We start from the raw sequence: 24,814 nt of genomic DNA, 5'->3' as shown, positions 1-24,814 counted from the left end.
GAGAGATATATATATACACAAAGATATATATATATATATATAAAGATATATATATAGAGAGATAGATACATATAGATATATATATAGAGAGAGATATACAGATAGATATAGAGTACATGACAGATAGAGATAGTGATAGGAGATATAGATATATATATATAGATATATATATATATGTATATATATACACACATATATATATATACACACACACACACACACACACATATATATATATATATATATATATATATATATATACATATATATATACATATATATATGTATATATATATATATATCCAGACAGGAAACAAGATGGCCACCAGTAGGACATGTGAATCAAGTTGCTGGCAGGAGTTGCAAACTGCCTATCAGCACTTCACAACTGGCCTGACTAAAAACTGCCCTCTTAAAAAAATACATGCTAGAAAGGGGTGTTCCTTTTGGGCTTGTTAAGGCCAGGGGGAGTAAAACTGTGCGTGTCCCTTTTTGTCTCCCACACAAATAGCAGGTACAAAGTACCGGGAAGCTTATGAAAGGCACATGTTAAAAGTATCCACTTAGTTTGCAACTATGCAGGCTATTTGAAAACTGCTCCCCAAATGAGTATAGTGTAGACATGGTTAGAGGAGGCTTCCCTTATACTGACCCACCAATGTGACTCAGCCCTGCGTTGAAAGCATCTCTCAAACAGGCCGCTCCGACGGAGCGCACTGTTAGCCGGCATTTGGACTCACGTTTTCGACGCACTAGCTTTACCCCGATACAGTAAGGGGTAATAACGCGTCGAAAACGCGCGTCCAACCCCCCTGAACCTAATAGCGCCCGCATCATGCAAATGCATGTTGATGGCCCTATTAGGTATTCCCAAGCGATTCAGTAAGTAAAATGTGCAGCCAAGCCGTACATTTTACTTTAAGAAATTAGCGCCTACCCAAAGGTAGGCGTTAATTTCTCCGGGCACTGGAAAAGTGCACAGAAAAGCAGTAAAACTGCTTTTATGTGCATCCTCTGACTTAATATCATGGAGATATTAAGTCGGAGGTCGGAGGTCCCAAAAGTTAAAAAAAAGTAAAAAAAAAAAAAATTTGAAATAGGCCCGTGGCTCGCGGGTTGGAAACCGGATGCTCAATTTTGCCGGCGTCCGGTTTCCGAACCCATGGCTGTCAGCGGGCTTGAGAACCGACGCCGGCAAAATTGAGCGTCAGCTGTCAAACCCGCTGACAGCCACTGCTCCTGTCCAAAAAGAGGCGCTAGGAACGCGCTAGTGTCCCTAGCGCCTCTTTTTACTGCCGGCCCTAATTTAAATAAATGACTTTACTGTATCGTGCGCACAGGAGAGTGTCCTGTGCACACGCCGGGAGAGCGGGTGCTCACCCGCTCTCCCGCGTTTTTTACTGTATCGGCCCGAAAATGGTGTATAAATCTGATATAGAGACCCACATTGGGGAAAGGGAGTATTTTTCTGCCCCCTTCTCTTCCCCTGAACTGGAGACTTTTGGTAACTGTCTCCAGTACAGGCCTTTCTTCCTGGGAGGCCAGCTTCTATCTTTTGAAGAGGAATCATCAAGGGAGAAACATCTGGAGACACCCCATGGAGTTTCCACCCCAGGACACAGGACACTGCCAGGTGAAGTTCTGGATTCAGCGTGGACCTGAGGTACTGTAGAAGGAGATCTTGGGACAATTATCTTTCTCTACCATGGAGGATAAGCAGATTTCAGACCCCTGTTTGGAGGGACACATCCACAGAGTTGAATCCTGACCCATGTAAATCTGGGAACACTGGAAGTATCTGGACACTTTATGTTTTGCATCTATTGATTCTTTTAAGAAGACATACAGTAAACTTTAATTTGAACACCCATCCAGTGAGTCCTGCCTGGTTTATAAGTGTACCTGTCCCAAAGAGCTATAGTAACACACACACATAGTAGAACACTACTGCCTGGGCCAAGAATGTTACCTTTCATCCCCACAGAAAGGGCCCATACCTTGGGGATACAGGAAAGGGGAATGAGAAGTGTAAAGGCAGTCCCAGTTATAAATTCTTTTATGACCCTTCAGGATATGTGCTATCCACCAAGAAAGGGTTAACACTAAGATAACATAACAAACTCCAGCCATTCTCATCAGGGAAAAGGAAAAAATACATCACATAAGGAAAATAACAATATAACAGTAATTATAACAATGCATTCCTACCTAAAAAAAATAAATAAATAATGTAACCCAATACTTAACCTCTCTACTTATTAGTCTTAAAACTGGCAGAACGATGATCTTTTGCATCATGTGGCTTGTCCATGGAGTATTGGACTGAAGTTATAGAGCAACTTCTGGATTTGTGTCCTAGAATTGAACATTAACACCAGTTATCACGGCTTCAGCTTTACTCTTGATGACTGATGCTGATGCTCACATGTTTCAAACTTGTGCTAATTCAACCATGTTTATGTATGTGTTAACATGAGGCCAATATATTAGGGATGTGCTGTTTGAAAAACAACAGGGAAACACAACAAAATGTTGTTTAGCTAAATGGTTTTAATGTGCACTAAATCATTTAGCACAAGCTAAAAACAACAGAAACGAAACACAATGAAAATGAAAAATAATGAAAAAATGAAACTCAAGAATTTTACATGCATACCCTACAATATGTGCACAAGGATTTTTCTATGTACCCTGGAGATGAAAGGTTTTGTTTTCCAATCTAAATCCATGGAGTCTCATGGTTTAATGAGTGTTTGTATTCTGCACCGTTTTTAGACTTGTTGCAGGAGAGTCGTAATGCCTAGCAAAAGGTGAGCAATAAAAGTACATAAGTATAGCTACTAATATAAATTTCTACATCTCATGCTATCTGCACTACAGTTTGTCCTGGGCCACCTCGGGTGGAGTTTGCTTCCGTTTATCCTGACAAGAGAGTATATGAACCTGGAGAAGAAGTAAACTATGCTTGCCAGCCTGGGTACATATATAACAGTGGTCTCAAAAAAGCTATTTGCACCATCTCTGGCAGATGGAGTACCATCACACTGAAATGTAGATGTAAGTACAGTACTTTTAGATTCTAATGCATTGTTGCTAACAGATTTCACAAAAAATAAATGTAATGGTATACCTAGTGATGTTATATCAGTCATGCATCATATTATTGACCATAATCCATGGAGAATATTGTATCTATGTGATACACAGTAAAAGAAACAGTATTGTTTTAGCAATGCAGGCCTCGTGCTGATGCATAGACTTGATTAATACATCACGTGGACTACTACACACTTGCAATTATGAAGTCTGCTGTAGCAAACACTTCCTCTGGTTTCAATTCCATCAATCTCTTTCAATTATAACAAGGCCTGATTAATAGTGGTAGAACCGTCTAAGTGAATAATTGTTGGGTAGCCCAGCAATAGTTCGACTATTTTAATGAAGTAACACATAACAGGCAAGAGATCTTGGCCTGTACACTCACTATAGTACAACACGTCATGGTACAGCCATTGATTATAATTCTCATCTCCATCAACCTTGTTGACTCTTACGACTCACACATTTACTACAATTGGAAATGTTTCCAAAGGGATCCAGTTCTCCAAATTACGTAACAGAGATGGAGAAACAAAAGCAAATTTATTCCAAAAGTTGTCTGTGGAAAGATCTGATTGTGATATTTTGTGTTAATCTCAAATACCAGCTAATGGAATCTTTAACACAAAGCAAGTCTAAGTACATTTCTAAGATGTTTACGTTTCATTATTAGTGCTTTCCTATTATTTTTATTTATTACTTTTCTTTGAGTACTTAGGCATGGCCCTGTTTTCTAGAGGGCTATCTAGAAATTGAAACCAAGCAGTAAGCAATGTCATTGATAACTGAGAAGAAACAGAGGCAATGAAAGAAGAAACTGGACTCTCCATGTTACGGGGAGCCGCTGTCTGTCCTTTGCAGCCAGAAGGCCTCCGACGGTGTTCCCATGCAGCCTGGAGGCCGCCGACGTCTTCTCCCATGCGCGGGGAGCCTCCTCTGTCAGCTCTTTCCCCGCGGCATGGAGCCGCTTTCAGCCTCTTCTCTGTAGGCCTGGGTTAAGAAGGGTTTATAGGGCTGAAAAGGAACACCCACAATGATGTCATCAGGAGGGGCTACGGGACTACTCCCACCATGGGCCCTGTAAGAATTGAAGAGAGGCGCGGCCTCGTGCCTACAGCAGGGCCCTGGAGAGCAGCATCCTGCTGGCTCAGAGCAGGAGCAGGACTAGGCCGCAACCAAGGTCCCGTGTGAACGACGGCTTCCAGGCCGCAGAGAGGAGGCTGAAGGTGGCTCCATGCCGCGGGAAAGGAGCTGACGGAGGAGGCTCCCCGCGCAGGGCAGAAGACGACGTCAGCAGCCTCCAGACTGCATGGAGGCGTGGCAGTGGCTCCCTGCCGCTGCACAGCACAAAGAATGTCGGTGGCCTCCAAGCCGCTTGGGAACGCCGTCAGTGGACTCCTGACCGCAAAGGACAGACAGCGGCTTAAGCCACGTGGAGGGGATGTCGGCAGCCTCTGGGCCGCAGAAGAAGCTGAAAAAAGGTGAGAGGCTGCCCGCGGCCCTAGCCGCGGGCAGCCTCTCACCAGTCCAGTTTCTACAATCATAACACTCCAGACTATTAATAGACAGAAGAAAAATGTTTATAACTGCTTGTGAAGTTTAGTGGTAAAGAGAGATAGAGTAAATATGAAGTGGTAACCAGTTCCAAAAGAATAATGCCAATAAAGAAATCTCCCAAAACTGAGGAAGACTGAGGGGGCCATGGATTAGAAAGAATGAGCATATATTGAGGACAAGAGAATGTGATAAGTCAAGATATACTGCCTGAGAAGGTGTCAGAGGCATTTAAAATCATATAGCCTGACATTATTTATCTCATGCTCTAGTTTTAGATATAGTCATGTAGAATGTGGTTGATTATTGAATTATTTAATCAATTTATTTAATTTGCTGAACACTGCCATTTTGGCTTTTGTTCTTATAGAATGGTTTCATTAGAGACTAATTGGAAGGAGGAAGGGATATCTTTAAGCTTTGCTACTTTCAAGTTTATACATTATAAAATATTATTTGTCTTTCTGTATGCAAAACACAGTACGAACATGCACCTACCCTGGACCGCTTCATAATGGAATAATTCATCATGAAGAACTAACATTCCAAAGTGTGATAAGCTTCTCTTGCAATGAAGGGTAAGGCATCACCATGAGATGAGCAAATGAAAATAAAGTAACATAATAAATATTAACTGTTAGTCTTTCTCAATTTGACAAAGCTGAGAATTTGCTTATCATGATACTGTCTCAACAGATTAGGGTGAAGATACCAGGAAATGGGTCAGCCAGCCCTTCAGAAAGACTGCTTCCTCTCTTAGGCTAGTACCAGTCAATCGGTAGTCATCACTTACCTTGTCTAGCTGCTCAATATCAGTCCACAACATGGGATGGCCAGTGCACTAACTAGCCCTAGCTGGCAGAATCAATGCAGATAGCTCAGATTATAGGCTGGTGTAGAGGTAAACCATGGAGGCACTTGAAGATGAAGACAAGAAGTTTCAACATGACATGATACTTGGCTGGAAGCCAGGGCAGTGAGTGGAATGCCATGACATGGAAATGACGAATGAGACAAAATTGTGTATGTAATTGAATTCTGAAAAGCAGGACTGGACATAGAGCAGAATCTGACAGACCAAGAAGAAGGCTGTTAAGGTAACATAGTCTGGAGAAGACTTCAGCATGGAGGAGTAGGTGACAACGATCAGATATAAGAGAGGAGCAAATTTTATTGATGTTGTGAAGCTGATAAAAGAGAGAGGAGCACAATTTGGAAATGTAAGCAGTACCTCTTTCTTTCTCTCATTCCATTTCCCCTTGTCGCTCGGAGGTGGACCCTTGTACTGGAGCAGTGGAGAACAGCTCCCTGGTAGGGACCAGGCAGCACCTGCCCCCAGGGGGCAGAGCACAGAAGGAGACAGAGGCTAGGATGAGCTTCACTACTGGAAGCCCACGGTCAACCCGGGTGGAGCCCATAGGGACCCGGGTTGCTTGGACTTAGATGGGCCTCGCAGGGTATCCCGGAGAGGTAGTAGAGAGGCATGCCCATGAACAGCAAGGGAGCGCGGTCAGACTCTAGGCTGTAGGTCTGGAGGAGCAAGGAAGGCCAGTACAACATAGGCAATGACAAGGCAAGGGACAAACCCAGAATCAGGAGACATGGTCAATGGCAGCTGGGGTCAGAATCCAAGGATCAGTCCGAGGAGTAGTCAACGAAGCAGGGGTCAGGTTCCAGAGGTCAGGCGAGGTCACAAGGCAGGCAGAGGCCAAGATCCAGGCAGCAAACAGAATGGTCAAGGAGCAGGCTGAGGTCAGTACCAGAGAGACAGTCCGAGGGTACTACCTGGGGAGACAGGATAGACAGATGCTGGAACAGAAGGATGCTGGACAAGGCTGGAACAGTAGGATGCTGGAACAGTACGATGCTGGAATAAGGCTGGAACAAGATTGGAACAAGACTGGAACAAGACTGTGAACACGGAGGCAAACTAGTACACATACAGTGCTGACCCGATTGCCAAGGCAAGGAATTGCAGGCAGGGACTTCCTTATATCGTACGTTCACTCAGGGCGCGCCACGGAGTTAGGACCCAACCCTGGCCCTACAAGAGACCGGGCGGTCTGCGCGCTCACGTGTAGAGGGGTGGCCAACGCCACTGGGGACACTGAACTCCAGCGTGAGGCCTGGTTCGCAGTGGGAAGGCCCGGTGACTGCCGCCGCCGGACACCGAGGCCTAGAGGAGCTCGCGGCTGCCACTGCGGAGGCTGATCCATGACCTGCATAGGAGCTAGTAAGGTGAGCAGGCCTGTGCGCGGGCCGGGTGCGTACGGGGAGCACAACACCCCTAGATACTACAGAGGGACCAAATCCTTGTTAATCATAATTTCATTTTATATAGATCATTCAGCACCTCAACATGAATTACTATTATTTTAATATGTTAAAAACATAAGAACATAAGAAATTGCCATGCTGGGTCAGACCAAGGATCCTGTTTCCAACAGAAGCCAAACCAGGCCACAAGAACCTGGCAATTACCCAAACACCAAGAAGATCCCATGCTACTGATGCAATTAATAGCAGTGGCTATTCCCTAAGTAAACTTGATTAATAGCAGTTAATGGACTTCTCCTCCAAGAACTTATCCAAATCTTTTTTGAACCCAGCTACACTAACTGCACTAACCCCATCCTCTGACAACAAATTCCAGAGTTTAATTGGGCGTTGAGTGAATAAGAATTTTCTCCGAATAGTATTAAATGTGCTACTTGCTAACTTCATGGAGTGCCCCCTAGTCCTTCTACAATCCAAAAGTTTAAATAACCGATTCACATCTACTCGTTCAAGACCTCTCATGATCTTAAAGACCTCTATCATATCCCCCCTCAGCCGTCTCTTCTCCACGCTGAACAGCCCTAACCTCTTCAGCCTTTCCTCATAGGGGAGCTGTTCCATCCCCTTTATCATTTTGGTTGCCCTTCTCTGTACCTTCTCCATCGCAACTATATCTTTTTGAGATGCAGCGACTAGAATTGTACACAGTATTCAAGGTGCGGTCTCACCATGCAGCGATACAGAGGCAGTATGACATTTTCTGTTTTATTAACCATTCCCTTCCTAATAATTCCTATCATTCTGTTTGCTTTTTTGACTGCTGCAGCACACTGAGCCGATGATTTTAAAGTATTATCCACTATGATGCCTAGATCTTTTTCCTGGGTGGTAGCTCCTAATATGGAACCTAACATTGTGTAACTACAGCAAGGGTTATTTTTCCCTGTGTGCAACACCTTGCACTTGTCCACATTAAATTTCATCTGCCATTTGGATGCCAATCTTCCAGTCTTGCAAGGTCCTCCTGTAATGTATCACAATCCGCTTGTGATTTAATTACTCTGAATAATTTTGTATCGTCCGCAAATTTGAGAATCTCACTCGTCGTATTCCTTTCCAGATCATTTATATATATATTGAAAAGCACCAGTCCAGGTACAGATCCCTGAGGCACTACACTGTTTACCCTTTTCCATTGAGAAAATTGACCATTTAATCCTACTCTGTTTCCTAACTTTTAACCAGTTTGTAATCTATGAAAGGACATCGCCTCCTATCCCATGACTTTTTAGTTTTCTTAGAAGCCTCTCATGAGGGACTTTGTCAAACGCCTTCTGAAAATCCAAATACACTACATCTACCGGTTCACTTTTAACCACATGTTTATTAACCACTTCAAAAAAATGAAGCAGATTTGTTAGGCAAGATTTCCCTTGGGTAAATCCATGTCCATTAAATCATGTCTTTCTAGATGCTCTGTGATTTTGATCTTTAGAATAGATTCCACTATTTTTCCCTGCACTGATGCACGTAACCCTTTTAAAATCCGGCCCATAGTGTATGATCATTTACAAACATCTATTGAGAAGTTCATTATGAAGTAGATCTTAAATAAGTATGCGCGCGCGTACAAAAGTACGCTGGATTTTATAAGATATGCGTGTAGCTGCGCGTATCTTATAAAATCTGGGGTTGGCGCGTGCAAGGCTGCGCAAAATCGGCAGCCTGCGCGAGCCAAGCCGCACAGCCTGCCTCCGTTCCCTCCAAGACCGTTCCGAAATCGGAGCGGCCTCGGAGGGAACTTTCCTTCCGCGTCCCCCCACCTTCCCCTCCCTTCCCCTATCTACCCCACCCCCCAGCCCAACCTAAATCCCCCCCTACCTTTGTTGTGCAAGTTACGCCTGCTTGAAGCAGGCGTAACTTGCGTGCCGCCTCCGCATCCCCCGGCACAGGCCGCAGTGCTGGGGGACTTGGGACCGCCCTCCCGGCCCGCCCCCGAACCGTCACCATGCCCCCAGACCCGCCCCAGACCGCCCCCTGACCCCGGACAAGCCCCGGACACGCCCCCTCCCACCCCTTTTACGAAGCCCCGGGACTTACGCGCGTCCCGGGGCTTTGCGCGCACCAGCGGCCTATGCAAAATAGGCGCGCCAGCGCGCAAGTGCCCTGCGCGCGTAGATCCAGCAGGATTTACGCATGCAGGGCTTTTAAAATCTAGCCCTATGTGATTAGTACATTGAAAGTTTTTTAAAAAAAAACATTTTGCAACGAGATTAATACACATTTGCACCTATTCACGCTCAAAAACAAAATGGATGGAGGAAGGAACGTTAATGATTAAAACCATTGAATAACACCTGGATGGTGTTGCTTAAACACAATATATGAAACGTTCCTACCATCCTAAAAAATTTTTTTTAGATATTGTTTTTTGAAAAAAAGCTTATTGTGATATATACAAAACCGTTGATATCTCAGGTAGATCTGAAATAATTTTGATGAAATCTTTCAAACATTCTAAAAAAATTCTCTCTTATTAAGAGGTGATATTGTTATTTGTTTTGGTGTCATTTTAGTCAAATCCCTCAATGTATTATTTAGTGCTATTTGTTTTTGGTTTATTACGTATTTGGCACTTTTTATATTATTGAACATGTGAGTGAGAGAGAGTGTTTGTGTATTTGTATATGAGTGAGCATGTGTGTGTGTGTGACTAAGCATGTGGGAGAGAGTGAATGAATATGTGTGTGAATATGGTTGAGCATGAGAGAGAGAGCGAATGAGCACGTATATGTATGTGTGTATAGTTGAGTATGAGTAAGTGTGTGTCTGTATATGACTGAGATATGAACGAGCGAGTGTATGAGTGTGTGTGCATTTATATGATTGAGCATGTATGAGAGAAAGCATGTATAAAGTTTGTATGCAGCAACATCTTCCCCTCTCCCTGCTAATTCACGAGAATCTCAGGGTATCTGGAAATCAAAATTTCCCATGTATGAACAGCAGGAGAATTTTTCAATACTTATTAGTTGTAATTATTTTATGTTATTTGATATATCAGTTGTTTTGAAATATTATTTTGGTATTTAGAAATGTTTCATATGAATTTGTAAGTATAAATTTGTAATTATATTTGTCATTTTTAAAACAATATTTATAATTTTTATAAGTATAATTTTAGTATTATCATTTATATTTCTTGGCTTCATTGTTTTATGATTAATGAGGAATGGTGATGTTTATGTTTTTCCATAGTTGCACTGCATACAGAGTCTGGCTTGTTGTGGTTTCCAGTTCAGTTTTCGACTGCATGTTTCTATTTACACTTTATGATCTCTTTATTCAGTATTTAGTGAAGATCTGTCTGTGTTCTGCATGTGTGAACAAGATGAGGTGATCTGCTAGCATGTAGTTTCTGTGTAGGGATTTATAACAGTCTGGCTTGTTCTCATTTCCTAATAGGAGGTATATTGGTGTTTTAAGGCCTGGTGTAATATTTACAATGTTGCCTTTTTGTTGCTTAGGTTGTTACTGTTTGAGTGCTGACAGTGCTGTTTTGGTATGGGATGTTTATTATATTGTAATTGTAATTCAGTTTACTCATGGCTTTCTGAAGGTCAAGCCTACACTTAATGTGTACTATCATAGGCCTAATACCATATGGGTTTCATATGTCCTTTTTTTTTTTTTTTGCAGGATTTTCTGGTTGGCACCACAGCAAATATAATATACATGTTTATGTGATATTTTTACTTCATAAGGTCCTTTTCATGTAAAATCTGGTATTATAGTTTCATAATTTTTAATTGGGCATGGGGAGAGTGTGACCAGGAGGGGGGACCATGATTGCAGAGTTCTGAAGAGGGTACTGGTGCATGGCCCCTAGCCCAGGACTGACACTGCAATGACTGGAGTAAATTAAAATTGTCAGGGGATGTTAAGTAAAGGAAAAAAAGGTCCTTGATAATTGTGAATAAAGGCTCGTGGTGCCAGATCTCTTTACTGGTTCTGACTGAGCTGGAAGCCCAAAGGAGCAGGAGGAAACTGCTGGGTGAAAATAAAAATTAAAGTCCCTGACATTTAACGGAGTCTTCCAGCTCATAGCGGTGTATGTTATGTTCAGGGTGTGGTGCAATTTTTCAGTTGGCCATAAGTGGCAAATGATCTAGCTATGGCTCTTTACATAGGTAAGCTCTAGGGGAAGGTATTTGACTCTCTCAGTACCTTCTGGGTGGTAGAATCTTTTTATTTGCTCCTCTCTCTTACTTCTGTCTCTTAGTTGAGCGTCTGGCTGAATTATTGGGTCAGTCAGGAACTCTTGTTTTTTTTTTCCCTAGGGCAGGCTGTTTCTTCCTTGAACATCCCTAGAACACTCATCCACCTGTCTCTAAAGAAGTCCCCTTTTCCATTTGCTCTTCAGACTTAGCATTTCCACAAGAACACTTCTCTCAGCACACCTTGGAATCCCTGGTTTTCTCCTCTCCTGGACTCCCTTCACCATCCTCCCAGGAACACATACATCCCTTCTCCCCAAAACGTCTCTGTGGAGGAATGGGCACAGTGGTACCACTCCATGTGGAGATGGATGCCTTGAAGACCTCCAAGTCTTGGAATTCCCTCTCTTTCTGCTCCCGCCTTACGTGGGTGCAGGGATTTTATACTTTTACAACTCCTTCCAGTGCAGAGTGGTCCATTACCTTAACTTACTTTCACTATACTAACATCACTCTAGGGGTGGACTCTGTTTGTGTCCCTGGACACACACTGAGGGGACTCTGACTAGCTGTATCTACTGATGCCATTCAAGTGAAGGGCAAACTCCTTGCAGGGGCAGAAGATGGCACCCTGTTACATTGACCAATAATCTTTTGTTAAAAAAACAAAACAAAAAAAACAGTTTCAGTGCTTACGATAGATTTTGGGGTTCTCAGTGAAGGAAAAAATGAATTCAGCAGAGCAAGGTAGAAAGGTATCAGCGAGATAATTGATCAATGAGTGAATCCTGAAGTGTTTCAATCCAGGATACTAAACCAGCAGATCTGGTGATCAAGTGACGCTGTTCAGTGGTTACTATTAAGGATATGCTTTCATTTTCAAAAGACATGAAAACACCAAGGAAACAGGCCTTTATTTTCTTCCAGTTAAAAACAAAACGGAAAGAAATGTTAACCAAACTTCATTGTAGTTTCATTTTATTGCATGCTATTTGTGGATAGTGCACATTAAATCAGAAATGAAACAAAATTTAAAAAAAATAAGGGGGAAAAAAAGACACATGATGCCTACAGCATCATTGCTTTGCCTTAGCCAGCATGCATGTTAAGGAGCTTCTTATCATTCGGGGGAAATGATTCAGAAAGACCAGGCACATATATCAGGGATTTTCATTTTTTACCCCATTTTTTTTCACCTGTGTTCAAGTTTCAGATGCTTTTCAACATGAACCCCTGCAACTGAATACAGGTGGCATTGACCCTATTGTCCTCTACACTTCCATGGGCTGAGGCTGGCACTATTCGTCTAGCTTGATGGACACCTGTATAAGAGCCCTGCTGTGGTCTTCACCCTTGTTCTACCTTGTGATCATGTAATCTGCTGGGGATTCAGACCAGTTAAACTGAAGAGTCCCTGTTAGTTTTAGCAATCAGTTTCCAGTAATTACAAAGCAGGAGGCTGAGGTCGCAAAAGGTGACTATAAAAGGTGCAAGGCAGATGTTTGATGTCAACAAATGTTGCAGGGGCTGAGTCAAGCAATTCTCAGTGAAAGCCGTGTCCTTGGTTTGTACTTTTCAAAGATAAATATTAAAACATTTTCAGACTGGCTTATAACTCATATACTGAGAAGATCCCAGTTTTAATGTATTTTAGAGTTTGAGTGGTAGTCACTCTATTTTGGTTCTTTCTTATGTTTTGCATCTATTTAGATTGTGTATGTAACTTTGTAAGCTGCCTAGAGTCATTGACATTGGCAGGATATAATAAATAAATGATAAATAAGTAAATAAAGCTTGGAGACAAAATCTATGGAAGGCTATCGAGACGCAAGAAAAGAAAATCCTTAATAAACCAAGCAGTGTATGGAATGATTCCCATGTCCTTTAAAGAAACAAAGAAGATGACAGCAGATAAAGGCTACAAGACCCATCTAGTCTGCCTATTTTTCCTTCCCTTTACTATACCTCAGGCCTTACTTGATCTCCACCTCTGCCTTCACTTCCCTGCGACTTAAGGATCCTCCAGGCTTTCTTCTGATAATTTTTGCCTCCGCCACCCTTATTGGGAGGCTATTCCATGCATCCATCCATCACCCATTCAGTGAAGAAATATTTCAAACTCCCCCCTTCCCTTTTTAGCCTCACACCATGACCCTTTGTTCTGCATCATCCTTTAACACTAAAACATATTCATCTTTTGTGCATTGTTTCTGCCTTTGAGGTATTTGAATTTCTCTATCCCATTCCCCCTTTCTTTCCTTTCTTCTAGTGGATCAAGGCAATCTGCTGCCTGAGGTAAGGGATGAGATGGGGCTCCCCTCCCCCCACCCAGGCACAGCACAGGTCAGATCATCAAGAGGACCAAAGGGGGGGGGGGGGGGGGAGGGTTCCATTGAAATCCTGCCCTTTTGGTGATCTGAAATGCTGAAGAAGAGGGAAAGCAGGGGGGTCAGAGTTCCCAGAGGAGTGGCAGATAGAGTGTCAGTGATCATTTTTCTAGGAAGCTGGCAACCCTGCCACACTCCCAGGACGCCTAAGACCTGCCTCCCACCTTTCCCTGGAGTAGGAGGAGATGGGTAAATGGTGGGTGCAGGTGTGGGGCACATACTCTCCGGGATCATGGAAGGGTATTAGGTGCCTTAGCTGAATCCAAGAGCCTTGGCCCCACAGCCCTCACCACACACAATTAATAATTATGCATTTATTATAATAGATTTTACGTGAAAAAGAACATTCAAAATAGAGTCTTCTGAGGTTAAAAATATAACATGTATATTATTTTTTCATGCATGGCTGTGGTGCCAACTGAAAACCCTGCAAAAAAAAGGACATTTAGAACAATCATAATAGAAACATATTAATAAAAATAATAAATATTTCAAAATAGCTGATGAATAGAACATCATTCAATATTAAACACACAATTTTTAAAAAGTTCTCAAAAACCAATAAAATATTTCAAAACAGCAGATACATCAAATAACACCCAACAATTAAACTAACAAGAATAAAACAATTCCCTGCTCTTCATACTTGGGGATTTTTGATTTCCAGACATCTTGAGATTGTTATGGATTAGTGGGGGGAGGGGTGCTGCGCCAAACCTTGTTCTCTCTCATTTACACATATTCTCTAACACACGTGTTCATTCACACACACATGCACACACACGCTTGCTCATAATCTCACATGCGCAGTTACACACGCACTCACTCATTCTCCCCCCCCCCCCCCCTCCCGGAACACAGAAATGGGCAGCAGCCTCCACCTTCAGCCCATGCAGGCGACAGGACTCCTCTTTCTTCCTGGAGCACAGGCCGATAATGCTCCTGCTCTTTTCTTCTGGCCACATAGGCTGCTTGTAACACCCCTTACCTCTCCAGCAGTGCCCCCCTGATTGCAGACTCCTCCAGCATACCTCCCAGTACTGGGCTGCATCCAGTGATTCTGACTAGGAAGTAGACTGCAGCTGCTAAGTTTTTGTAGGCCCTGCGTTCAGGATTTCCTGTCGGCCTCGGCTGACGATATCACCACTCTCCTTGGATATAAGGGAGTTCAGTGCAGTGAGCCAGTGCCTCAGCAGCAGGACCTTCTGGATACCTCTGCCTCGGAATCGTCTTTGCCCCTGAGACCCGACCTTGCTGGTCTTCTTGCCTTCATTCCAGTCCTGCCTTTACCTGCCCTGCTCTGCTCCTGCCTGCCCTGCTTGTCTTTGTCTTTGGTTTGTCCTCTTGTTGCTGAATCAACCTAATCTTTGACATTGCTCTGCCTGAACTTTGCCAGCCTCGACCTTGGTCTGCCCCTAGTCTCTGCTTAGTCTCTGTCCGCCCTGGCTGCAACCTGCAACAACTCAACTGCCACATATTGGAGCCTGATCTATGCTTGCATGAACTAGGCTGCACCAATCCAACAGTGGCCCAAGGGCTCACCTTCTTGAAGCGTGACTCCTTCTTTCTACCTGGGCAGGCCCCCAGTGACATAACTTCCTCTTCTGGGCCCACACAGGCAGGATGAACAAGGAGGAGTAATTGTTGCAGTCCTGCCACTGCTGTGCTACCCCCAAAATTATGGCACCTTAGGCAACCCTACACTTTCTTCCACTCGCACAGCCCCATATCTTTTTGCTTCCTCTTTACTTCCCACCCTTCCTTTATTTTCCTCTCACTCCTCTCTTCCACCTTCTAACACCCTTTCCCTTCCCCCCTCTCTCTCATATCCCTTACATTCCCTCCTTTCTCTCTCAGGCTCCTTCCCTTCACTCTTCTTTCACTCATTCTGTCTTCCTTCCCTTTCCTCTTTTCTTTTCACTCATCACTCCTCTTCCCTCCCCCTCACTCACTCCTCTTTTCATTCATCCCCTTCCCTCCCTCTCACTCCTCTTCTCATCCCCTCTTCCTTCCCTTATTAATTTCATCCCTCCCCCATTCACCCCTCTCTTCTCACTCACCCCTCTTCACTCAACTCTTCCCTCCCTGCACTCACCCCATCTTCTCTCATTCACCCATTTCTCACCCCTTCCCTCCCCCTCATTCACCCCACATCTCTCTCTCATTTACCCTCTCTTCTCACCCCCTCTTCCCTCACTTACTCAGCCCTCCCCTCTGACTTACCCATCTCCATCCCTCCCCCTCTGACTTACTCATCTCTCTTTTCACTCACAGCCCCTTCCCTTCTCACTCACGCCTCCCTTCCCTCCTTTCTCATACACTCACCCCTCCCTCTCTTCTCATTCACTTCTCCCTTTCCCTTTCCTTTCCTTTGTTGCATGCGGCAGTCCATGGGGCAGGCCCATGAACCGCCACTCTTACCTCCAGCCCCGAGCCTTTGCTGATACCACCAGATGCGGGGGAGACCCCTGAAGAGAGATGCAGCCAATTGCCACACTGCTCCCACTTCTGCCACTCTGCTGGGTACTGATGCTGCTTCCTCCTTACCCGCGACTACCCACCGCGCTCAGCAAGCCTCCGACGCCGAGGTTGGGCCATGCTCTCCCTAGGCATGCACACGCCCAACTTTGCCCTTCTTAAAGGGCCAATGGTGGGAACAAGGTAGCGGCGCTCATAGATGACATCACCACCAGGAGACTATTTAAAGGTCAGTGCTGCACTTGCTCCTTGCCTCGGCAATAGGTCGACTCCATTGGAGTAGCACTTTTCCTCTGCATTCCTGGTTCCTGACTCCTGCTATGTGTTCCTGAGCTACTGTGTCCTATTCCTGGTTCTTTGGCAGTCCAGTTTGTGTTGTGTTCCTGTCTTCATGATCAAGCTTCTCCACGTCTGTCTTCAGCATTCTGTCCTCCTCCAGTGGTCCCTTGTTCTTCATGTCCTCCTGTTTATTCCATGCCTTCTTGGATTGGATTCCTGGCTTGACCTCAGATCAGACTTCGGGCTTTGTCTTCGGATTGGACTTCTGGCTTGACACTGGTTTGGACCTTGATGCTGCTTGACCTCTGCCTGCCTCTGACCAGTGCCCATTTACTGTCTCTGACTGAACTCCGCATTGTACAAATCAACTTCTCTTGTACCTTTCATCGATTCAAGCAGCAGAAAATCTTCAGTGATGTCAACTTTACTGTTCGTACCTCCTACTGTGTATGTAAAACCAGCCCCCAAACGTGCCCCCTCTTACAGTGTTATAAATAGAGAGTGACATTGGTCTCTCTCTCTCTCTGAGATAAAAACCTTTTCCCCAGTAACACAGGCACAACACACAGAAAAACAGTGTAGTTATTTCTGGTGTTAAAACCCACATTGCTGTGCATTACTCTATCACATTCTATGTTAAGAGCTTCTCGTTACCATTAACTCCTCCCATTTGCATAGAAAATGTCACATTTGCATACTAGCGTGTGTTGTTCTATTTAATGCTAGCATTAAGGCCTTAATGCAAAACTATAAAGGACCCTGTAAGTTTGTATATTTAAGAAAGCTCTTTGACCTGACCAGATTTAGCTGGCTAAGGCCTGGATTTATCAAAATACACTAAATATCACATGTGATAGGAAAAGGGGTATGTTTTATGGCAATAGGCAGTTTATCACAATTTGTGCTAATACCTATGTGAAGTGCTATCTTAGTGCAAATTACAATAACTCTTTTACAGAGACACACACACACACACACACACACACACACACACATACACACACACACACACACACACACACACACAGAGTAGCCTAGCCTAGCCCTAATAGTCTCAAGCTAGATAGGTATTTATATCTCTATGGGAGGCCCACCTAGTAACTTGAGGTGAGGTTTAGGTATTAGTATAGGGGTTAGGAGCTACTTTGATGTTCAAAGTGAGACGTACGAACAGAACAGTGCTCTCTTGTGAAGATTTGATGACCTTTGGAGTGAGGAAACTCACCCAAAGATGAGATTTGTGCAATGTTCTCTCAACCTAGCTTGATATCACCCAGGTAGAGAGTCCATCAAGCTTGGTTGAGAGAACATTGCACAAATCTCATCTTTGGGTGCATTTCCTCACTCCAAAGATCATCAAATCTTCACAAGAGAGCACTGTTCTGTTCGTACGTGACACTTTGAATGTCAAAGTGGCTCCTAACCCCTACACTACTACCTAAACCTCACCTTGAGTTACTAGTTGGGCTTCCCATAGAGATATAAATACCTATCTAAGCATAAGAAAATTATGGCTAGTTTCTCTTTCTCCTCCCCCATTACAAAAAGGTGTAGTTAAAACTGATATCTTCCCTGCTTTTACATATGTTAAGGCATATTTTGCATGTGAAAACACCATAATAGCACTTTGATAAATGACCCCCTAAGTTAACTGGCTAATTCTGAATATCAGACAGGCTGATACAGTAAAAATCACAGGCACGCACACAGGCCACTCTCCTGTGCGCGCGATTCAGTAAGTTAATTTATTTAAATTAGGGCCCGCGGTAAAAAGAGGCTCTAGGGACACTAGCGCATCCCTAGCGCATCCCTAGCGCCTCTTTTTTGACAGGAGCGGCGGCTGTCAGCGAGTTTGACAGCCGACGCTCAATTTTGCCGGCGTCGGTTCTCAAACCTGCTGACAGCCATGGGTTTGGAAACCAGATGCCGGCAAAATTGAGCGTCCGGTTTTCAACCCGTGAGCCATGGGCCCATTTAAAAATTTTTTTTTATTTTTAACTTTTTTAAATTTTGGGACCTCCGACTTAATATCGCCATGATATTAAGTCGGAGGGTGCACAGAAAAGCAGTTTTTACTGCTTTTCTGTGCACTTTCCCGGCGCCGGCAGGAATTATCGCCTACCTTTGGGTAGGCACTAATTTCTTAAAGTAAAATGTGCGGCTTGGCTGCACATTTTACTTTCTGTATCACATGGGAATGACTAATAGGGCCATCAACATGCATTTGCATGTTGCGGGCACTATTAGTCTCGGGGGGGGGGGGGGGGTTGGACGCACATTTTCGACCCCTTACTGAATAAGGGGTTACGCTAGCGCATCGAAAACTGTGTCGGCCTGAGAGTTAGCTAGATAACTCAACTCCTTCCAGTTATGCCCTGGAACACCCCCGACTTGGCCGGGTAAGTTGGTACTTGGCCAGAATTTAGTCGAATAAACATTAAATAGACCCGGATAAGTCATTTAGGCAGACACATTTTCAGTTATCCATCTAAATGGCATTTGGATAGTGACCTTGCAATGTTATATGAATACCGACTATTTTTTTTCCTAATCTTGGGTTCCCTCTGTATTTCCTGTAAACCATGAGTTTTCTGGCTAATGATTTATTTCTTTTTGGCTATATAAATATTTAATATATATTTTCTTTGCCAAATTTGTCAGTTTTTCTGTGCAAGTATTCTTTTGTTATATTTGAAATTTTCAATAAATATAAAGTATATATATAAAAAAAATCTTGTCATCTGAGATAGCCACCTCACCATGCAAAATGATAATATCACTTCGATTCTATACATATTTGGGTGGTAAAATTTCATAAGGATGGACTTATGGTGAAGAATCTGTTACCTGAAATGTTAACTTACACGTTACAAAAAAGACATTTTGTTTAAATGGCACAATTACAAATAATTATAAAGTTAGCATAAGTTCACAGAAGAATTAAAATTGCTGCTGGATAAATCAATAAATCTAGCAGGAGAGGCATCAACAAGATTATTTTGGTCTTCAGAAACAAGGAGTCTGACCTTGGACAGTTATATTTATGGATGAATCCAACCCATCTCATGCAACCCATCTCTTTGTAAGGGCTCAATAAAATATCTTGAAAATGAAGTCATGTAATGTTAGCATAAATAGCTTTTGCTGCAGAGGATTGGAGGTTTAACTGTTCTAATCTTTTTTCTTCAATAAAATATTAACTTTCTGGAAAAAGACTGAAGATATTTCAGTTCCCTTTTGCATTTGTGACTTCTTTTTGTGCTCACATGCAATTCTTATTTTACTGTTTAATCTTTTCACTTTCTTTTCTGTATGTTTCTTATTTTGTGGGCAGGGGTTTTGTGAATGATTACATTTTTACATCTCCCTTGTGAGTTTTTGGAACTGGAAACAAATCTTGGCCATATAATTGAAATGATAAGACTTGAGTCTAAGCAGGAAGAAAAGGGCCGCCGCTCCCAGTACTTAAATGAGACAGTGAGATTGATGTTGTTGATGGGATGAAGACTGTTTGCTACACTGTTTTCATGAAATCAAATGTAATAAAGCTGTTATGATCTCTTGCTGCTCAGGTACATTCTTAAAGGAGCCAACAGCAGTCAGTGCAATGAGAAAGCAGAGTGGAATGAAGAACTGCCTATTTGTGAGCGTATGTATAGAAGATCGATTATTGCCTCATTTGCTTACCATTGCTTCTTTGTTGTATCAACAATGTTTCTACTATCCAAAAGAATCCCTGTTGTTTGCAGTATTAGTAAATATATTGTTGGCATAAATGTATTTATTTATTTAAATTGTTATTTTTGTTATAATTTTTATATTGATAAATTGTAACATGTCTTGAGCACTATGTTATGAATTAAGCTAGATAAGAACATGAGAACATGCCATACTGGGTCAGACCAAGGGTCCATCAAGCCCAGCATCCTGTTTCCAACAGTGGCCAATCCAGGCCACAAGTACCTGGCAAGTACCCAAAAACCAAGTATATCCCATGCTACTGATGCTAGTAATAGCAGTGGCTATTTACTAAGTCAACTTGATTAATAGCAGGTAATGGACTTCTCCAAGAACTTATCCAAACCTTTTTTAACCCAGATACACTAACTGCACTAACCACATCCCCTGCCAACAAACCCCAGAGTCTAAATAAATTTCTCTCTATTTATACCTGCCTACCTTCCTATCACTATATTTTTTGGGTGCCAGGTAGAATTAGTCATATTTTATTTGCTTTAAGAATTTATATTTTTAACACACCTCTCCAGACATGCTACTGTCAGAGCCTTCCAGCTCTGTCTTGTGGATGATACTAAGATCTGCAACAGAGTGGATACATCTGAAGGAGTAGAGAGAATGAAAAGTGATTTAAGAAAGCTTGAAGAGTGATCAAAGACTTGGCAGCTGGGATTCAATGCCAAGAAATGCAGAGTCATACATATGGGGTGTGGTAATCTAAAAGAGTTGTATGTGATGGGAGGTGAAAGACTAATGCGCATGGATTGAGAGAGGGACCTTGGGGTGATAGTGTCTGCTGATCTGAAGGAGGCAAGGCAATGTGACAAGGTGATAGCTAAAGCCAGAATAATGCTGGGATGCATAGAGAGAGGAATAACCAGTAAGAAAAAGATGTAATAATACCCTTGTACAGGTCTTGATGAGTCTTCACCTGGAGTACTGTGTTCATTTCTGGACCGTATCTGAAAAAGAATAAAGACAGGATGGAGACGATCCAGAGAAGGGTGACCAAAATGGTGTGGGGTCTGTACTGGAAGACTTATCTGGAGAGGATGGAGGATCTGAATATGTATACCCTGGAAAAGAGAAGGTGCTGGGGAGATGATATAGACCTTGAGATACCTGAATGGTTTTAAAGATATATGTTCCTCAAACCTTTTCCAGAGAACATAAAGGGGTAGATTTTCAAAGGGTTGCGCTCGTGAGATATGCGTGCAACCCCCCAAAACCTCCCCTTGCCTCCCCCTACGCGCGCCGAGCCTATCTTGCATAGGCTCGGCGGTGCACGCAAGCCCTGGGACGCGCGTATGTCCCGGGGCTTGCAAAAAGGGGTGGGGTGTGGGTGGTCGAGGGCAGTCTGGGGGCATGGCAGGGTGTGGCTTGAGCCTCCAGGCACAGCGGCCATTTGCCGCTGTGCCAGGGATCGCGGGCCGGCCATTGGCCGCCGCGCGTAACTTCTTCAACAAAGGTAAGGGGAGGTTCTAGATAAGGCTGGGGGGGGGCGGGTTAGGTAGGGGAGGGGAGGGGAAGGTGCGGGAGGGCGGAAGGAAAGTTCCCTCCAAGGCCACTCCGATTTCGGATTAGGGAATAGGGAATAGCCATTGTTGTTGCCTACATTAGTTACTTGAGATCTATTTATTGTTTGATTACTTGCAAGGTACTTGTGACTTGGATTGGACACTATTGGAGACAGCATACTGGACTTGATGGACCCTTGGTCTGACCCAGTCTGGCATATTTTGGGGAGATTTTAAAACCTGCGCGTGGGCGCAGATTTGTTTGTGCAACCCGGCATGAACAAATCTACGCCCGATTTTATAACATGCGCAAGGGGGTGAACAATTGTGCAACATGCGCGTGCCAAGCCGCGCAGCCTGCCCCCGTTCCCTCCGAGGCGGCTCTGCGGCTCGGCACACGCAAGTTGCACAATTGTGCACCCCCTTGCGCAGGTTTTAAAATCTGCCGCAAAATATGCCAGACTGGGTCAGACCAAAGGTCCATCAAGTCTAGTATGCTGTCTCCAATAGTGTCCAATCCAAGTCACAAGTACCTTGCAAGTACTCAAACAATAAATAGATCCCATGTTTCTAATGTAAGCAACAACAATGGCTATTCCCTAATGATTAATAGCAGTTTATGGACTTCTCCTCCAAGAACTTATCCAAATTGTTTTTAACCCAGCTATACTATACCTTAACCACATCCTCTGGCAACAAATTCCAGAGCTTAATTGTGCATTGAGTGGAAAAATCATTTTCTCTGATTTGTTTTAAATGAATTACTTGCTAACTTCATGGAATGCCCCCTAGTCCTTGTATTATCCGAAATAATAAATAACTGTTTCACATTTACTTGTTCAAGTCCTTTCATGATTTTGTAGAGGAAAGCAAACAGTAGAACAAGGGGTCATGATATGAAACTTCAGGGGAGACAACTTAGATCCAACGTCAGGAAATATTTCTTCATGGAGAGGGTGGTGGATGCCTGGAATGCCCTTCCAGCAGAGGTGGTGAAGACAAAAACAGTAAACAAATTCAAAAAGGCCATGTATAAAAACTATGGATCCTTAAAGCTAGAGTTGAAAATTAAGAAAAGGGTGCATGGAGGGTAGCCACCATAGAGTGGCAGCTAATGCCCCTCACAGAAGGCTTGGGGATTACTACCCTTAACCAATTAGCTTACATGATTTGACAGTGGTGGGGGGAGAAAGGGGGAATTGGATTCAGATGATGATCAACATTGGGTCCTGACTTTTATGGACATGGACATGCAGACATTAGGGAAAAAGCACAGAACTGCTTCTATGGCCAAGTCCAAAAGCAAAGCACGTTCAAGCAACAACTTTGTATGAATGATCAGGAAGGCTACTCTCTCTGTAAAAATGTTGCTAGCAGTAATTTTGTTATAGGTTTCACAGTTGCTTGGTTTTGATTTTTAATATTACTACCCTTAACATAAGCCTTGGGGGTAACCTGTATCAAGCAGCAGTTACAAAGAAACATAGAAACATAGAAATGACGGCAGAAGAAGACCAAATGGCCCATCCAGTCTGCCCAGCAAGCTTCACACATTTTTTTCTCTCATACTTATCTGTTTCTCTTAGCTCTTGGTTCTATTTCCCTTCCACCCCCACCTTTAATGTAGAGAGCAGTGATGGAGCTGCATCCAAGTGAAATATCTAGCTTGATTAGTTAGGGGTAGTAGCCGCCGCAATAAGCAAGCTACACCCATGCTTATTTGTTTTACCCAGACTATGTTGTACAGCCCTTATCGGTTGTTTTTCTTCTCCCCTGCCAATAAGCAAGCTTCTCCCCTGCCAATAAGCAAGCTATACCCATGCTTATTTGTTTTACCCAGACTATGTTATACATCCCTTATTGGTTGTTTTTCTTCTCCCCTGCCGTTGAAGCAGGGAGCTATGCTGGATATGCGTGAAGTATCAGTTTTCTTTTTTTCTCCCCTGCCGTTGAAGCAGAGAGCTATGCTGGATATGCGTGAAGTATCAGTCTTCTCCCATGCTGTTGAAGCAGAGCGCCATGCTGGATATGCATCGAAAGTGAAGTATCAGGCACATTTGGTTTGGGGTAGTAACCGCCGTAACAAGCCAGCTACTCCCCGCTTTGTGAGTGCGAACCCTCTTTTCTTCTCCCCTGCCGTTGAAGCAGAGAGCTCTGCTGGATGTGTGAAGTATCAGTTTTTCTTCTCCCCTGCCATTGAAGCAGAGAACTAAGAAGCTTGCTGGGCAGGCTGGATGGATGATTTGGTCTTTATTACTATGTAGCGATCCAGCCTGCTATGCAGCTTCCCTGCCACCCATTTCTCCTGACACTTCCCTTCATCCACAGGCCGTTGCCTCTACTCCATGTCGTGGTCCTATTGATATTTCACTATTTCAAGAATCTTTTACACCTTTACTTCCAAACTTGTGTCTAGATAACTTTACTGACACATTTTGCCACTGGACATCCACCTTTAACTCTGTACTCGATCAATTAGCTCCATTGAGAACATGTAATCCACACAAACACAAACCACCCCCATGGATGAATGCCCCCTCAATAGAAATGCTAGGCACTCCTACATCTGAAAGTGCCTCTTATGGTTCCGTGTGTTTGGTGGATCCTTGGGTGCTGTGGAGAAGACCACGCCCATAGGGAGGAGCCCCGTGAGGACTAGACTCATACACACAAAACACAATAGTTCTTTATTTAGACAGCTTGAAGAGAGCCACCAGGTGGCAGTAGTGAGGCAATCCGTAGTTGCAGTCTCAGGGACCTCGGCAGAGGGAGCCCTTCTCTCCTAGATGACATCAGGAGGTTCTGCAGCAGGTCTCCCAGCGAGGAGATACTGTGGATGATATAGACTGAGAGTTAGTGTACTCACTAGGTGTTTGCTGTAGCTGTACGATTCCACCAGGTATTTTGTAGATGGTACAGGCATCGAGGCAGGGAGAGCAAGCCCTCGAGGAGCGAGTACCTGTTCCCTGTAAGGCACCTGAAAGAAAGCAGAGGGACCAGTCATGCCTCTGGGCAAATGCAATTTTAAAATTTTACCAACCTATGAGAGCTTGTGCTCTTCTCAGTGAGGACTCTTGGAGATCCCGTCCCCAAGAGTCACAGCATTACATACTACCCGCAAGTGCGCATTCTCTGTTGCCGTACCTACTCTTTGGAATTCTTTCCCAATTGATGTCAGACAATGTGATTCCCTAAAGAATTTTAAGAAGCAAATTAAAACTTTTCTTTTTAATTTATCTTATTTTTAGATATTAAAATTTGTTTAAGG

General features: G+C 43.5%; 1 protein-coding gene across 1 annotated transcript in view; it reads left to right on the top strand.

The window, feature by feature from the left end:
- Positions 1 to 24,814, top strand: part of APOH (apolipoprotein H) — a 67,599-nt gene that overhangs the window by 10,303 nt on the left and 32,482 nt on the right. Inside the window, exons 2-4 of the mRNA XM_029599334.1 lie at positions 2,881 to 3,057; positions 5,135 to 5,231; positions 19,864 to 19,940. Of these exons, the coding sequence (XP_029455194.1) occupies positions 2,881 to 3,057; positions 5,135 to 5,231; positions 19,864 to 19,940 (351 nt within the window). The remainder of the gene's footprint in view (positions 1 to 2,880; positions 3,058 to 5,134; positions 5,232 to 19,863; positions 19,941 to 24,814) is intronic.

Source organism: Rhinatrema bivittatum, chromosome 4 (assembly GCF_901001135.1).
Source record: "Rhinatrema bivittatum chromosome 4, aRhiBiv1.1, whole genome shotgun sequence".
Classification (NCBI taxonomy): domain Eukaryota; kingdom Metazoa; phylum Chordata; class Amphibia; order Gymnophiona; family Rhinatrematidae; genus Rhinatrema; species Rhinatrema bivittatum.
This window is presented reverse-complemented; position numbering and strand designations above follow the sequence as displayed.